At 40.8% G+C, this 18,058-nt stretch overlaps 2 protein-coding genes across 3 annotated transcripts in view; one reads left to right on the top strand and one right to left on the bottom strand.

Moving 5' to 3' along the window:
• Positions 1 to 18,058, bottom strand: part of CENPP (centromere protein P) — a 685,914-nt gene that overhangs the window by 197,243 nt on the left and 470,613 nt on the right. The window lies entirely within an intron of this gene.
• The window catches only part of ECM2 (extracellular matrix protein 2), a 71,772-nt gene that overhangs the window by 51,066 nt on the left and 2,648 nt on the right, over positions 1 to 18,058 (top strand). For both annotated transcript variants that reach the window (XM_029599375.1, XM_029599374.1), the window contains exons 7-10: positions 3,283 to 3,418; positions 11,080 to 11,237; positions 11,716 to 11,855; positions 17,039 to 17,365. In XM_029599375.1, coding sequence (XP_029455235.1) covers positions 3,283 to 3,418; positions 11,080 to 11,237; positions 11,716 to 11,855; positions 17,039 to 17,365 — 761 coding nt within the window. The remainder of the gene's footprint in view (positions 1 to 3,282; positions 3,419 to 11,079; positions 11,238 to 11,715; positions 11,856 to 17,038; positions 17,366 to 18,058) is intronic.

Genomic DNA, 18,058 nt, shown 5'->3' with positions numbered 1-18,058 from the left:
AATTCAAATAATCCTTAAGCGTGAGACTTCTGAATTTCAAGGCACTGCAGACATTCAGGCACAAGCAGCACACAGGCCGATACAGAAAAACGCATAGGAGAGCTGGCGAGCGCCCGCTCTCCTGGAGCACGCACAGGCCACTCTCCTGGGTGCGCGATTCAGGAGGGTGGCCTATGCAAATTAGGGCCCGCGGTAAAAGGAGGCGCAAGGGACACTAGCACATCCCTAGCGCCTCCTTTTTGACAGGAGCGGTGGCTGTCAGCGGCTTTGACAGCCGACGCTCGGCGTCGGTTCTCAAACCCGCTGACAGCCACGGGTTCAGAAAACGGACGCTGGCATAATTGAGCGTCCGTCTTCCGACCCACGGGCCGATTTTTAAATTTTTTTAAAATTTTTTTTATTTTTTTTACTTTGGGGCCTCCAACTTAATATCGCTATGATATTAAGTCGGAGGGTGTATAGAAAAGCTGTTTTTTCTGCTTTTCTGTACACTTCCCTGGCGCCGGCAGAAATTAACGCCAGCCTTTGGGCAGGCATTAATTTCTGAAAGTAAAATGTGCGGCTTGGCTGCACATTTTACTTTCTGTATCGCGTGGGAATAACTAATAGTATTAGGCCCAAGATGTATAGAAGCCATGTTTTCTACATATAAAACATGTTCAGAAATCATATTTTATGCACATAAATCCCAAGCACTGGATCTCCACACCACAAACTCCAGGTTCGGTCCCATAGACTTTCATTAGCTCCAGTAATTTTACACTACCTCTGACAGAAGTTAAACTTCCAGCATTAAGTAATGAGTTAAGTCTACATACCTATCAGAATTGAAGAGTAATAGCTAATGCCTTGAGTAACATGGAATCTGCATGGAGATGCACTAATTTGTGCGCATAGTTTTACTCATGTGACAGGCCTTTAAATTGGGACCTATTTCATTATATATGGCCTAGGAGTCTGAGTTAAGGTGTCACTTCACCTCTTTTCTGGGATTTTGTAGATGATTGATAATATTTCTGAATGTTTGATTGAAAAGTTAAGCTTCATGGAAAAGGACCAAGACAAATACTTTGAACAACCACTATCAGATGGCATAGTAAATGGAAGAATAATATGGTGTATGTTAACTAATGGGATGCTTGTGAATGGAATTTCTATTGGGTGTTCTACTGTGTGTCCCCTTTAAGTGCCTATGAGGGAAGGTTCTACTCTAGGTGGTATTCTGAGGACTATATAGACCTATGTAAAGTTTGGCTGAAGGAGACTGGACTTCCCTTATGGAGAGAGGCCTGAGGCTCTAGGAGGGTTTCTCTTCAAGCAGAAACTACTAACAGATCAAAGATGTGGTCTTGAGGATCAAGGAAGAGAGTCGGGGCTCACAGTCCACGGAAAGCCTAGGAGGTGAGAGTCCAGGAGAGCTGAAGCTTGGAGACTCCAGGGATCTCTTGCTATGATTTCTAGTAGTGATCCTATAATGTTCCAGGAGAATACAGAGTGATTCAAGGGAGTAAAAAGTGCTATGTTGTCTGTGACAGATGAGTAAGGATGTGCCTATGTTTTGAGGAGAGGAATGTGATCTAGCTTACTAAAGGGGGAAGAAGCAAATTTGATTGCTTTTACTCTGTACTATTTGTGGTATACACATGGAGAAAGAAAGTTGTTATTGTTCTTCTTATTGGTTGTTGATGCTGTTGCAGCCTTGTTGTGAAAACCTGTGAGCCCTGTAATCTCTGACTGCTGGAAACCCCAGAAATAAACATTTTGCATGTTGATGATACTTTTTGTGCGTGAGACCCTCTTTATCCCATGGTGTGAGTTCCACAGAGGTGGGTATCAGAAAGGAAGGTGGGCAGAAGACAATACAGGCCACAAAGAGGAAACTGGTGCGGTTGGGTCTCCTTTTCCAGCTTGGAAAATAATGCCCTTGGCCTCTGTGCTTGGTCTACAACACTGTTTGATTTAATTTTTAGTAAACCCACAGACAGACTGGTGTTCAACTCATAAACAGGCAACAGAAACCTGTCATATTTTATGTGCCCTGTTAATGGGGTTATACTCACATTTTGCACACATTTTTTTCTGTGCTAAACTTCTTGTTAAATTGGGAATAAAGTGGTGCATACAAAAATGTGTGCATAACCAAAAATTAACATATGCGCACAGCCAAGTACACCTTATTTCATTGGTTAGTTAGTAGAGTACAGACATCTTCACTGATGTTGCTTTCACAAGTCGCTCAGCATACATGGGTACTACTCTGAGGTTAGAGCATAATTTCACAGAGGAACTCATCCAATTAGAATGTTCCAGATATGTGCTGCTGTTTGTCAATTTATCCAGTTCTCTAGGGCTGTTGTTATTTTTCTCAGTTTAAACACTGTGTTGGTACTTTCTTCAATTCAAAGAATAAACATTTTCTCTATTTACATAGCCACTCCATGGCCGTGACTTAGAGCAGTTCCTCCTGTGCATAACTGGGGGATGATTGGGATTCCAAATTAGAGAATCCTACTTCTGCAATGGGGTGGGGGTAGGGGAGAGACATTTAAAGCTTCACAAACTTTCTTATGGCTTCTCTAGCATCGTGGTGAGGCCCTAGAATGCATTCTCCTCTCTCCGGTCTCAACCATCATCTATTTTTCTCTGTCTCCTGAAGAGGACCTCCAAATTGCTTCTTCTCTCTTCAGTGGAAAGCTCAAAAGTCACACTTTATCTACAAGGTCTCTGCACTCCCTTTACTTGCAGAATCCAAGTATTATAGGAATGGAGGCCATGGGAACTGAAATATATCCATTTATTAGGTTCTAAAATTATAGACTGAACAACAGGGGATTCATGTCTCATTATGAAATCTTTTAACAACTTCTGTTCACAGACCTGATGTGGTGCACCTTAACAACTTATTCAAAATATTTACAGCATCTTCAGCGGCTAAGCTTCTACTGCTGGATAATAATCCAATCTATATTTGATTTCACCAGAAAATCTTTACTGTATACATTTTGAGCATATAATCTCTGCATATATTTCCTTTCTTTAGCTCTGAAAAAGGAACCTATTTGGTCTTGAAATCTTGTGCACAACAATATTTCTTGATTTTTCTTAAGATAATCCAATAAAAGATGTCACAACCTCACCACTTAACCAGAATCCATTTTTCTCCGGGACTAATAAAAATGAAATTAACTTATTTTCCAGACTATATTAATCTATAATACACACGTGCATTAATAACAAAACACATGCTTTTTTTTCCTTCCCTTCCCTCCCCCCCCAAATGAGACCCTGAAAAATCTGAAACGTTTATACCTGGATGGAAACTTCCTGGCACTGTTCCCCACTGATTTGCCATCAACATTAGAAGAAATTAAAATAAACGAAAACAATCTCCAGGTTATTGATGAACACAACTTTGAAGGTAATTAACATATATATTGCATGGGCTAGCTCTGAGGTAGTTCTGTATCTTGCCAGTTCTGTATCTTGCCAGCTTCTACTCCTTGGGTCAGCCAGGGCTTGGGATGCTGAGAAGTTGGTGTTTGTAGCCCAAGGAGGAAAGAGTCATAAAGAGTGGGCAATTGTGATACCTCAAGGTCAAACTGAGAGAGCATGCATTCCAGATTCTGTTGTGTCTGGCCTCCTAACTATAGAACTATTATTGCAATAGTTGGGTTAGATGGGGAGGGGGGGGAGGGAAGGAGGGAATTCAGGAGAAACTACTGGATATTTATGAATGAAGGTCCAAGGCACAGCAGACTTAGGAGGCAGTTGGTTCTAATTGAGCAGGTAGCCAAAAGCAGCAGGAAGAGGCTGCTAGGCAAATTAATAAACACATTGAAATGAAAAAAAAATGTCTAGTTTGCATTTATTTGAAAAGATATACTTAAAAGGAAACTAGAAAATCTAACACTTCTCACGAATTGACCATAATGTTTTAAAGCATTTTTTTATACCTAGACTTCCCCCATTATTTATAATAAAATAGGTAATAAAAAGTTTATGTTAATGTTACCAAAATGTTGGTCCAAAAAGAAGTATCACAACATGCAGCTAGCATGACAGAGAACAATTTAGCTACACAAAGACTGTTAAAAGACAAAGATGCGGTGCTGTGGCGTGCGCGGATGCTGTCGATACCCCGGCACCACACATGCCACGATTGCCGAGGAAGGGGCAGGGAGTTGCGGACTCTTCTGCTGTGCATCGGTGTGGGCTGATGACGTGGCCTGCACGCCGGCGTGCGCGTCAATGTGGCCAGCACGTTGACGTCAGCCCTCCCCGCCGACGCAAGCATGCTCAGTCCCAGCTGCGGGACCACCAGCATAAGGCTCAGCCGAGGGGGGGGGGGGGGGCCACGTGGTCATGGTCATAGGGCTAGAACTTCGACTCGCCATCCGGCCCCATGGGGGAGAGGCGGGGGGGGGGGGGGCGGACAGCCCAGCATCACCTGGGGAGGAATCTCCAGGTGCTTTGCAGATTGGTAACCCCCAGGGGGTGCTGGATCGGGGAAGTGCAGGGCATTCCAGGGAAGAGCCAGATGGCGATCACAGCCCCCCACATCACACCCCCCCCCCCCCCTGGGGACTTGGTGCCAAACCTCAGCGACCCAGCAAATGGCAGTGCGGTGCAGGGGATGGGAACTGGGTAACCTGAGGTTAGTTTCCCTGCTGGGGATGGTTGCATTCCCCTGCCACCCCCATGGCTCTCCTGCCAACGGGTTGGGGAGCAGGGCAAGCGGACAGTTAACCAGGTGGTTTCACCCGACCGCACAGCTTCACTGTGTATCTGTACAGTACACAGGCGCCAGGATGGAGGGCCGTGGAGGCGGTCCCTATGCCATGGCCCGCCTGGCCATATCCTGGGATTCCAAGATTTTACTAGGGGGCCCAACCGCATTGGCAACCAGGTATTCCTCCTGGTACTAGCCAATGGAACTTCAGCTATGCCACGTGCTTGCTGCCCATGGGCACCAGCGTGTCGGAACCGCAAGAGCCCATGACATCGGTCGTCCCCCCCCCCCCCCCCATGCTTTCTGCCCTGTCTACGCTGCACTCGAGAGCTCCAGTAACCCAAACAAGAGTCTGGACCACGCCCCCAGTGTTCAATCTGAGGCGCCATCGACTGCTGCATGTGAGTCCAGTGGCGTCACATCAGCACACGGGGCTGGGGAATTCCCTGAGAAACTGCCCTTAGGCAGAGACCAATAAGGCCCAGCCCCCTCCGGAGCATGACAAAAGTGAAAGGAAGCATAAGAGGAAGGTTAGGAGGCACTCCTGCCGCTCCGACTCCTTGGGCATCAGGAGTTCCTCACCTGCATCTTCCACTAGTTCCCGGGGGTCATCAGTAGTGCCATTTGGCACTAACGCTAGCTTACTGGAGCAAAACACAATGAAGCAGTTGTGGCAGGGCATTCCTTGATCACTCCATGTCGCATACGCCATCGCCAGTATGTTGATATTTTTAGCTTGCTGGAAGGGCGTAGTAAGGCGGATGGGTCACGCAAGGACGCAGATGGCATGAAGCTCCTTCGGGTCTCAAGGAACATTAACAACTGGGTGTGATCCTTTGCGCGCCTAGCATCATAGTCAGCTGTGCCAATCCCTCACAGCACCTAGTTTTGTGGTCGTATTTAGACACCATTGTCAGTGCCCACTCCACCTACGAGGGATTCACTTATTTGAATAATGTTGAGTGATTCAGGGAAAGGATGGTGAATATACCATGGGATGCACAAGACGTCGAGTTGTGGCTGACATACATGACAGCACACAACTCAGAAACACAAGCGAACAATCGATCCTTTCATGCCCAAGGAGGCTCCCAGGGGCGGGGGCCGGCAGCTGACCCCACGGCTGAAGCCTGTTGGTGGTACAACAAAGGGGGGGTGCACAACACAGGATTGCAAATACAAGCACATATGCTCCACTTGTGCCGCTAGTCACCCTGCCACCAAGCATACCAAGAAAGCCCAAATGGCAGGGGCAAGTAGCCCTTAAACGTAAGCCCCAACCCCAGTCAGCTGGGAGTGATTGGGGTTGGGTTTTAGCCTCAATCCTGATAGACATGCAGTCTTTACATTACTCCAGGGTTTCAAGGAGGGCTTCAGAATCCCATATGAGGGTCCTCTGAACCCCATCGGACACGCACATGCACACTCCGCACCCAGGTTCACTGACATAGTGAGAGAGAAGCTGAAGGTGGAGATTTACCTGGGCAGGGCAGCCGGCCCCTTCTACCTCCCACCCTTTGACAAGATGATCTTGTCACCTCTAGCAGTGGTGCCTAAGAAGGAGCAGGATAAATTCAGACTGATTCACAATCTCTCCTACCCAGTGGGCTGGGCTATGAATGACTTCATCCCACGGGAGGCGTGTGCGGTCCAATATGCTTCCTTTGGCAGTGCACTCGACCTCCTCAGGGATTTTGAGGAAGGTGCTCTAATGGCAAAGGTCGACAGAGTCCGCGTTCCGGCTCTTGCCGGTGCATCCAGACAATTTCCTTTTACTAGGGTTTTGCTTCGAGGGCGCTTACTACTTTGATAAATGCATGCCCATCGGATGCTCAGTTTCATGTGTACACTTCGAGACATTCAGCACCTTCTTACATTGGGAGATGTCCTGGCACACGGGCTTGACAGGAATCGTCCACTACTTGGATGATTTTCTGTTTGTGTGACCACGTGGCTCAGAAGCGTGTCACGATCTATTCAATGGCTTTCAAATCATGGCCAAAGATTTTGGTGTTCCACTGGTGGCAGACAAGCTGAAACTGCCATCTGAGGTGCTTACGTTCCTTGGCATTGAGCTCGACACCATTCAAACGATATCCAGGCTCCCAGCCAACAAAACACAGAAGCTGTTTGAATTGATCTGAGGTGCTCATCTGGTCCACAAGGTGACCTTGGCCACCATGCAATCCCTAATAGGGAACCTGGCCTTCGCCTGCAGGGTCAACCCAATGGGGCGAGCATTCCTACTCTGATTAACACTTCCTTGACAGTAACGAATAAATACCACCACTTGCAAGTTACCTGCGCATTATGGGGCAGATGTTCAAAAGTTACGCGCCGGGCCTATTTTCAAAAGCCCCGGGGCTTGCAAAAAGGGGCAGTCCGGGAGTGGGGCCAGAGGCCTCTGACAAAGCAGCCATTTGTCTCTGTCTCAGAGGATCGCGTGCTGGCAGGCTGCCGGCACGCACAACCTGCACCTGCCTCCAGGCAGGCACAAAAGGTTTGACAAGAATTTGGGGGGGGGGGGGGGGTTAGAGTAGGGCTGGGGGGGAAAGGTTAGGGGAAGGGGTGGGAAGGTTAGGTTAGGGGGAACGGAACAGGGGAAGCCCGTGGGCGTCAGCGTGCATAAGGTGCACTAGTGTACATCCCCTTGCGCACGCCGACCCCTGATTTTATAACTTGCGCACGCAAGTTATAGAATTGGGTGTAAATGTGCGCGCGCCAGGTAGTGTACGCTAGTTTGAAAATCTACCCCTATGTGAGGATTTAACAGTATGGGAGGAATTCCTGGTCCAATTCAGTTTATGCTAGAAATCAGTTTATGGATCATTTGAAAATCTTATATCTCTTCAGAGAAGAATTAGTAGCTATATATATTTTGATCCTGATTGAACTTTAACTATTTTAATTAGCATTCTGCCCACCTTATTACCATACAGAGAAAATTTGTTTTAATGAATGTAGACAAACATTAGATCTCAGGTGCAATTAACTCGGGCACATTTAAATATCTCAAAGATTTCTGTGCACAAGAGGCTAGCCTCCTTCAAAGTCAAGCAGGCTCTGGAACGAGGGGATCATGGGATGAGGGTGAAGGGGGTGGATACAAGAGTAATTTTAGGAAATATTTATTTACAGAGAGAGTGGTAGATGTATGTAATGGCCTCCCATTTGGGGTGGTTGAGACAAACACAATATCTGAATTCAAGAAAGCATAGGATAAATACAGGGGAATTCTAGGAGTGATGGGAATTATAAAGCTAAATTAATTGGTCAGATGGGCAGACTAGATGGGCCATGTTCTATGTTTCTCCCACAAGAGCTTTTAAGCTCCCCGATTATTAGATCTATGCAATATATTTGGAAATTTCTTAGGAAATTGATGTATCTTCCATCTTCCATTAGTAAGTAATCCACCTTTTCCCTCTGGAAATCTCTATACAATATTTAAAAGACGATAGCAGGCGTTCAAACAATTCAAGATCTCATCAATATAAAAAAGGACTAAATGCAATTATTTGATTACTGTTTATTGAAATTAGCATTTCATAGAAAGGATTTCTTAGCATACTTCAAAATGTTATTAATACAAGACACACATTTAAAACAAAAATATATCTGGAATCTTTCAAAGATTACATGTTTATAAAACTGATAAAATTTGTCATTTACAAATTATTTCACTCTTCAATGTCATACACAACTCTTACAGTCACAGCAGCAGTTTAGAAACAGATCTTAATATAGATATAACTGAAGAAGACATATACAAATGCAATAGTTTAATACATAAAACAATAGCAAATGTGTCATTGCATGAGCTGCAATTGAGAAAACTTAACAAAACAATATTTTCACCTCATAGAGCTTATAAAACTAGAATAATTCAATCTGAAAAATGTTTAAAATATGATAATGATAAAGCTACCTTTATTCATCAGTTTGTGGGAATGTCCTAAGATTCTAATATTCTGCAAGGCTGTCTTACATATTTTGGTGACTGCTACCAGCAAAGGTGTCCCTAAATCTTCTGCATTTTGTGTCATGTGCCAGAAAATGAATTTATAGGTAAATACCACAGTTCTCTAATAAATAAAGGCTGCCTTATAACTAAGCGATGCATTATACTGAGATGGCTACATCAATCTAAAAATTTGATCTGTTAGACTTCCTATGTTTAGAATTTAAAACTATATTTATAAAACCACCTAAATACTTAAATCATTTTTTTTTAAAGATTTGGGAACTATATATTGCTTTACCTGCCAAATGCAAGTTAAGCTAGCTATATAAATGTCAATTGTATTTAACAATTGAGAGTTATGTACTCAAAAGTGTTATATCGCTTTATGGTGATGTGCGGTGAAATAATATTCTCTGAGTTGGTTCCTCCCCACAGAAAGAATTATTAATTATATACGGGCCGACACAGTAAGGTATGGTAGAAAGAGGTGTGTTAGGGACGGGCACACCCGCATCTGCCGCACGCACAGTTTGGATCACATACCGCTCGATACTCTATTTAAAAGGCATGCAAATGCAAGCCGCGTCCAACGTGCGTCCATGAAGCGCAATCCATTTTACTGTATAGGCACTATACAGCACCTATACAGTATCCTGGGTGCGATGGTACCTGTCATTTCAAATGACGTGCATTCGTCCAAATGGCATTTGAAATGACAGATACCAGGAAGTGGATCCCAACTTTAACCAAAAGAAAACCTAAAAACCTAAAATCCCCTCCTCCCGAAGCAAGGCGCAGGGCGAAAAGCGACTCGACATGTAAAGTATTGTGAATAAGCGTAGCCAAAGTAAACTTACTTTTTCTTTCTTTCAGCCCTCTCTGCCCTCCTCCGGAGGCGCGCACCGTGGCTCCCCTGCCTCCCAGGGGCAGCCGGCGGCGAAAGCGGCTTCCAGCGGTCCCCGCCGGCGAAGATGTACGAACGCACGCCCGTAGTGCACAGGCGCTCAAGCCAGCGAAAGCACATGAACGGGCGTGCGTGACGTCACTGCGTACATTCATATGCTTTCGCTGACTTGGAGGCCCGTCAATTTGGGCGCTCAAGCCAGCGAAGCATATGAACGTACGCAGTGACGTCACGCACGCCCGTTCATGTGCTTTTGCTGGCTTGAGCGCCCGTGCACTACGGGCGTGCGTTCGTCCATCTTTGCCGGCGGGGATCGCTGGAAGCCGCTTTCGCCGCCGGCTGCCCCCGAGAGGCAGGGGAGCCGCGGTGCGCGCCTCTGGAGGAGGGCAGAGAGGGCTGAAAGAAAGAAAAAGTAAGTTTACTTTGGCTACGCTTATTCACAATACTTTACATGTCGAGTCGCTTTTCGCCTGCCTTGCTTCGGGAGGAGGGGATTTTAGGTTTTCTTTTGGTTAAAGTTGCTTCAGGAGGAGGGGAGAGAGGACTGGGGCTGCCCTGGAGACCGGCAACCCATGGACGCGGCCAGGGCAGGTGAGCAGGGGCTGGGGAAAAGTTTGCCGCCTACCCTTACCCCTGCCTCTAACGCAGGGGTAAGGGTAGGCGGTAAATTAGCAGGTTAAACGCGCGGCAAAACTGCAGGTTTAAAAACTGATAATCAGGGCACGCATTACTGTATGGGAGGGAATAGCTAATCCGATCGTTTATCCGTTGATTTAAAGAAGCAGTAAGGATGGGTTAAAAGGGATAGTGAATCGCAGGTTGGACTAACGTGGCCAAATTGTGAGTAGAAAGCAGGTTAGAAGCAGGGTAACCGCAGCTGCACTTTACTGTATTGGCCTGATAGTTTGGGTGGAGGGTTTTGTTTTTATTTATTGTTTGACTGTTATTAGAGCCGAAGAAAATGGAAAAAATTGTTGCTAAATGTTCTTTTTGGAATATATTTGTGTATGTTTCTTGATATGTCAATAAAAAGATTTGAGAAAAACAAAAAAGCATCATGATCTGTTAAGAAACTGGTTTGCTCCAGGATAAAAACTACTACAACTTTGCACTAGCAAAATATCATGAACGGTAAGTTGTATCATAAGATTTGAAATGTTTTATTACAAACTAAGGGTCTCATTTTCTAAAGTATCGCAGGCCTGCGATACTTTAGAAAACTGCACTAATGGGGGGCGGGGGACGAAACGGGGGGGGGGGGGGGCGGTCCTGCGATCGCTGCCGGTTTCGCACCCAATAGCGCCACCATAAAAGGTATAGCTATTGGACGCGAAGTAGGACGCTAACAGCGCAAGCCTGCGATAGCCTTGGTAAATAAGGCCCTAAGTTTTTTGCATATCCTTAGAGATTGGGATTCAAGAGAAATGCATTAATTGGGAAAAAATGAATTTGAAATTTTATGAGCAACTACTGTATTTTCAGGATTACATGGCTTGGTGACCTTGGAACTGGAAAGCAATCAGCTTAGTGAAGGAAATGTTAGCCCCTTAGCTTTTAAGCCATTAAAACATCTATCCTATTTACGTCTGGGCAGAAATAAATTTAGAACCATACCACAAGGACTTCCTACATCCATTGAGGTAAAAACCCCACCAGCATTTTTACAGTACTATATGTTTTTTTAAAATATTTCGTGAACTATAAAATTTCCCTGAGGCATAACTATCAACATTTGTTTGATCATATTATAATTTTATTTCTCAGATTAAACAATTAAACAGAATTTATCAAATACTTGAATATTATTCTGAATCCATCTTCAGTTTTGTAAATTGCAGCTTTTTTTCTAATTAAACAAAGTAGCATACAAATGTATGCAGAATTCTAAGCTTTAACTGTAAACAAAAATAAATGGCAGTTTCAATGTTTTAAATGCATTAATCTATGTTGGAGATTATAGTCTAAAATACAGCAATAAAACTTTCATTTTCAATCTCAATGTGACCATAGGGAAAGGGTAAATATTACTGTAGAATTACGATAGAGAATATTATTTTTATTGAAAGTGTAATAGTATTTATTTTTACTATCAAATATTTTCTTTTCCATTAATCATAGGAACTGTATCTAGACAACAATCAGATTGAAGAGATTTCTGAAACATGTTTCAACCGCACAACAAATTTACACACCATTGTATTGAAAAATAATAAACTAGATGAAAGTAGCATAGCACCTTTGGCTTGGATATACCATGAGTAAGTATCTACTAGATTAAATGCAATAGTTTTATGTTAAGTGTTCTGATTCCATTTCAAAGACTTGAGATAGCTTGTTTATATTCTGTATTTTAGTACATTTATCTAGCACAAATCTTACACACATGCGAATACTGTAAAGTTAGCATTGATATTGACCTATTTTGCCTGTTTGTATGTGATTATGTTTTGTTAATCATAGTGCAATCTGCTTTGCTTAGATAACACATCTATAAAGACACTCTATAAATATAAATAAATGAAAATGAAATGAAGTTTACATAGATATCACCGTTGCATTTTCTTGTTCAAATACAGTCATATTGACTGGATCAATAATCTCAGCTAAAACAAAACATAAGAGACAAACTTTGAGTGGCTAGCGAAGCTAATAAAATCTCAGCGATAATTTATCCATTTCAAAAAAGACAAATGCTATGCTTTAAAGAAAAAAGTGACTTATTAGCAAACTGCACAGAAAACCAAAGGCTGAAAAGAAAGACAAGGACAGAAATGTCAACATACAATCAAAAACAATCTACAAGTCAAAAGGTTTTCATTAATGTGGTAAACTACAATACCATAAACAACTCAAATCACAAGAATTTAAAGAAAGTGAAAAAAATATGTCCATAATAGTTGCAACAGTCCGATACAACTTAGGGTTTTGTGAAAGATTACAGAAGATAATCATTACACAAAGAAACACAAACCACTTTTTATATAGCAAATTATTCTTTATCTCAAAAATTGTTTATATCAACATACTTATATATATATCAAAAGAAATATTAATTATAACAAAGGGTTTCAATTAAATGTACATAGCTTATATTTATTTGTTTTTATATACCGTGTTCGATTTACATATCACATCGGTTTACATACAACTTGAGGTGCAGGAAGAAAGGCATTTCCTTTTGTCAGGTACAAAAAACGATTAGCGAAATGTAACATGATGTAGAAACAGTATATGAGTATATGAGTAAAGAACAGTGCTAAAAATGGCAATAATCAATGTTAATAAAGGAATAGACAGCATAAATAATAATAATAATAGAATAACAACGGGTAGATGTGAATCGGTTATTTACACTTTCAGATAATAGAAAGACTAGGGGGCACTCCATGAAGTTAGCGTGTGGAACATTTAAAACTAATCGGAGAAAGCTCTTTTTCACTCAACGCACAATTAAACTCTGGAATTTGTTGCCAGAGGATATGGTTAGTGCAGTTTGTATAGCTGTGTTTAAAAAAGGATTGGATAAGTTCTTGGAGGAGAAGTCCATTACCTGCTATTAATTGAGTTGACTTAGAAAATAGCCACTGCTATTACTAGCAATGGTAACATGGAATAGACTTAGTTTTTGGGTACTTGCCAGGTTCTTATGGCCTGGATTGGCCACTGTTGGAAACAGGATGCTGGGCTTGATGGACCCTTTGCCTGACCCAGTATGACAATTTCTTATGTTCTTAAGCCAACATAGTTTTAGCAAAGGAAAGTCATGTTTTAGCAAAGGAAAGTCATGTTTTAGCAAAGGAAAGTCATTCTTTAAAGGTGTAAAAAAACATGTAGATAAGGATGAGTTATTTAACCTGGAATTTCAGAAGACATTTGATAAGTCCTACATGAGAAACTTCTCATGAAATTACAAAATCAATGGGTAGGAGGCAATGTCCTGTTGTGGATTGGTAACTGGTTCAAGACATAAAACAGAAAGTTGGTCTAAATAGTCAGATTCCCAGTGGAGATAAATGAACAGGGGAGTTTAGTGGGACCAACGTTGTTTAACATATACATAAATGATCTAAAAAAAGAAACAATGAGCAATGTGGTCACATTTGCAGATGATGCTATGATTCCTTGTTTCTATAATACTATCTGAATTCAAGAAAGCATGGGATAAACACAGAGGATCTCTAAGGGATTAATAGGATTATAAAGCTGAATTAGTTGGGTGGATAGGCAGATTATATAGGCCATATGGTCTTTTTCTGCCATCATGTTTCTATGTTTCTAATTATTTAAACTTGTGAAAATGCAAACTGTGAGGAACTGCAGGAGGACCCTTGAGACTGAGAACTGGGCACCTAAATAGCAGATGAAATTACTGAGGACAAGGGCAAAGTGATGCACATAAAGAAAAATAGGAAAAGGACCACGGGATCACTGTGGAAGTCTTCAGCTCAATGTACAGCAGCAGCCAAAAAATAAAAAAGAACGTTAAGAATTATTCAAAAAGGAATAGAAAATATTGGAAATATAATTATGCCTTTGTATTAATCTATCATGTGGCCACATTTTAAGCACTGTGTGCAATTCTCGTCACCAAACCTCAAAAAAATATAGCAAAACAAGAAAAAGTACAGAAAAAGACAACAAAAACGATTATGGAGCTAGAATGGCTGCCTTACAAAGAAAGATTAAACAGGTTAGAGCTCTTTAGCTTGGAGAAGAGATGACTTAATAGGGGATATTTAATTAATTAATTAATTAATTAATTCTTTTATATACCGACCTTCATGACGAATGTCATATCAAATCGGTTTACATGGAACTTGGGGATAACACTCTTAACAACCATTTAACAATAGAGCAATCAGAGGAGGCAAAGTTACATTTAACAAGGAGATCAAACTTGGGAATTGAAGAAAAAGAGAGGAAAGGGAGAGACAACCATTAAGGGTATAAGATATGATATGATAGAGGTTTACAAAATTAGGTGTGATATGGAACAGGCTAATAAAGAAAGGTTAATGACATTATCCAATAGGTCTAGGAGTAGGGGACACTCTCTCTGAAATTAGTTGGGTGGATAGGAAGAACAGCCTACATATACAAGATGCCAACCTGGTAGTCAGATCTACATTTTTATTGAATTTTTAGTAGATAACTGTTAGAATATTTTAATATTATCTGTTTTGATATTGTGATTTCTTCTATTTGACCATATTGGCTTGATTTTTATACATTTTGCACATTCTATTAATATGTAGGTTTTATGATGTAATGGCATGAATGATGTTGGAATAAGCCTTGTACAAACTATAGTTCAGAAAGGTAGAGTACAAGTATTTAAATTAAATTACATATTGCTGAAAGATGATCTTATATGAGGCAATTTCTAAAACATCCACATTGGGACAAAATTCTTGGGTAGTTTTCTTTTTATCTATGGGTTTTGTTCTAAGTTCCAAAGCAACAGCATGCACCTACTTTTGCAGTGAAAATTGTTGTGATACATTTGTATCTGATATTTGTGTAGATACTTTTAGAATGGAAAATAACATGCTTAGACTTGAAACTGTAATCTACGCATGCTTATTTTCCTTCTCCAACCAAAACCATGCCACTGGGGATGACTCCTCTTAATGTGGCTAAAAGTATGTCTTGTAAAATTAAGTGCTTGTAATATGTATTTTATTCTCTTATTCACATCTAACAATAATAATGATAACATGATAATGTGGCTAAAAGTATGTCTTGTAAAATTAAGTGCTTGTAATATGTATTTTATTCTCTTATTCACATCTAACAATAATAATGATAACATGATAATTTTATGAAGATGCTTTGTCCAAAATGCTTTACAAACATTAAATACAACTGTTAGTACAAAAATTACTACAGGATCTTATTTAATCTAGCTTTTAAGAGTGAATATCTGAGTTATGTATGTTGGAATTTCAACATGGGAATCACACAGACTGCTGATTACACTAATACAGCTTAATGGATGCTCCCCAGGACTATTTAGCAGCACTGTCCATTGCTATAAGTCTACAGTATTTGACCATTATAGAAGAGGTTCTTTAGCAATTTAATTTTACCTAATAAATCTAAATAAACATTTCAATTTCAGAAATAAACATTTATACGTAACCCAATTTTATGCCAGATGCACATACATAATGGGGAGAAGGGAAAATTGAATTTAAAACATTTTACTATACATGATCCCAGATCTAACTTGCACTTAATAGCTGTGCCTGTTGTGTAATTACTGCAGTGCACAACTATATTAAAATATTTAAAAAAAGGATAAAAACTTTCAATAGAGAGTCAATTTTAGACCACCTCAACTCTTAGATATATTTCAATGTGTGGGAACGAAATTGACCAGCTAAAGATAGACATGACAATTTCATGCTGAATTCTCCCCAACCTTCCATTAAAACCCTAGCAATTATTTTGGTACTCAGTGTTTTAAATATGGGAGGTTTGGAGCTGGGAAGCCCAGGTTCTATTCTGGACATAACAGCTGCTTGCTGGAAGGGTGGTTATCCTAACCTTTGCTCAACAGCAGCATCTACCAACCAGTGCAATGCATATTTTACCAAGTTCAGTCAAGGATCATCATGCACAGTAGCAGAATGGGATCTAGCTACTGGGATCTTACCAGGTACTTATGACCTGGATTGGCCACTATTGCAAACAGGATACTGGGCTTGATGGACTCTAGGTCTGACCCAGTATGGCAAGTCTTGTTCTTATCATTGCAGAGATGGAATGGTGGAAGAATAAGAGTTTAAAATCTCAGTAGCCTGCGGTAAGGGGTACCACAGCCAAAAGTCCAACACCGAGTGGAAGTAGCTGCTGGGCAGTAAAAAGAATTTTAAAAATGGGGGCCTTTATATACAATTTAAAAGAACACTGCAGCTTAATTATCTTGTGATAATGGCTTAATTTATAAATGTGAATTATATGAATTATATGAATTATATGAATTGTTCCTTCAGTTATACCCTATGTTAAATGTAAACCGATCCGATATGGTTATTTACTATGAAGGTCGGTATAAAAAAACTGTTAAATAAATAAATAAATAAATAAATGTTTGTTTAAGGATACTTTGTTAAAGCAGTAATGTTTTAAATTAGTTGAGATAGTGAGAAAATGTGCATAATTTCCAAGTATCTGCAGCTGTCTTCTAATTGGACACTTTGTAATTTTTTAACACAAGAACAAAGGATGAACATCAGTAAAACTATTATTCCAGAAACTAGCAATACTTCTGAAAACTGAAGAGTAACATTTACTCAGTAATGCTATACATATTCTAACTTCTGGAAGAATCTGATTGGAAAAAATACTTTAAAGTACTAGTAAAATGGAGGATAAAGCAAAAATAGAATGTTCTAAATTTTAATACTAACAATCTCTTTTCTTCTCTTTGATAAAGGAACTTGGAATCAATAGACCTGTCTTACAACAAGTTCTTTCACGTTCCCTCATATCTACCAAAATCTTTAGTGCACTTAATATTGATAGGAAATATGATTGAGAGAATTCCAGGATATGTGTTTGGTCACATGGAGCCTGGTTTGGAATACCTGTACCTTTCTTTTAACAAACTTACCAGTGATGGGATAAATCCAGTGTCATTCCATGGGGCATATCACTCTCTCAGAGAGCTATTTTTGGATCACAATGATTTAACGGCTGTGCCAATTGGAATTGAAGACATGAGAGCATTGCACATCCTGCGGCTTAACAACAACAAAATTAGGTACATTTTCTTCTTATTTTTTTTCAAGTTTTGAGAGCAAACTGAAGAATTATCTTTGCTTAATTTCCAGCAACCATAGCTATAAAATAGTTCTGTATTTTTCTGTTGCATCAAACATGCCATATAAAATGAACTTTCAACTCCATACATTTTTCAATATTTCTTAAAGATGTTTCTGAATGTAACCCCACATAAAATAAAAGGGGTTTAATGCTGGGTTTTTATGGTCTTGGCATCGGCCACTGTGGGTTCAAAACAACACAATTAAGTCAGGTAGATGGTGGACTGGACCTGGCTCAAAGGTATATCCCAGGATACTCATGCTGGACAAGGAAAAATACCCAAATCCTTTTTTTCTCATCTTTGACCATTTGACTGCCCTCCCATTCCCAGCATCTTCAATCTTCTCTTCCTTAAGTTGGCAGACTCCACACCTACATGTAAAGGACCTTTCTACACCTATGACAGACGTATGGAGATAAAGAAATGGTGGAAATATTAAACAAATATTTCAGGTCAGTGTTCACTAAAGAAGACCCTGGAGAAGGTCCATTGCTGGTTGACAAAACCGTAGAAGGGAATGGGGTAGACACAATTCCTTTTACAGAAGAGAATGTATGGGAAGTATGGGAAGTGCTAGGAAAACAAAGTGGACAAGGCCTTGGGACTGGATGAAGTATATCCCAGGATACT

Source organism: Rhinatrema bivittatum, chromosome 4, assembly GCF_901001135.1.
Source record: "Rhinatrema bivittatum chromosome 4, aRhiBiv1.1, whole genome shotgun sequence".
NCBI lineage: Eukaryota > Metazoa > Chordata > Amphibia > Gymnophiona > Rhinatrematidae > Rhinatrema > Rhinatrema bivittatum.
Note: the sequence above shows the minus strand (reverse complement) of the source record. Positions and strands in the feature narration are given on the sequence as shown.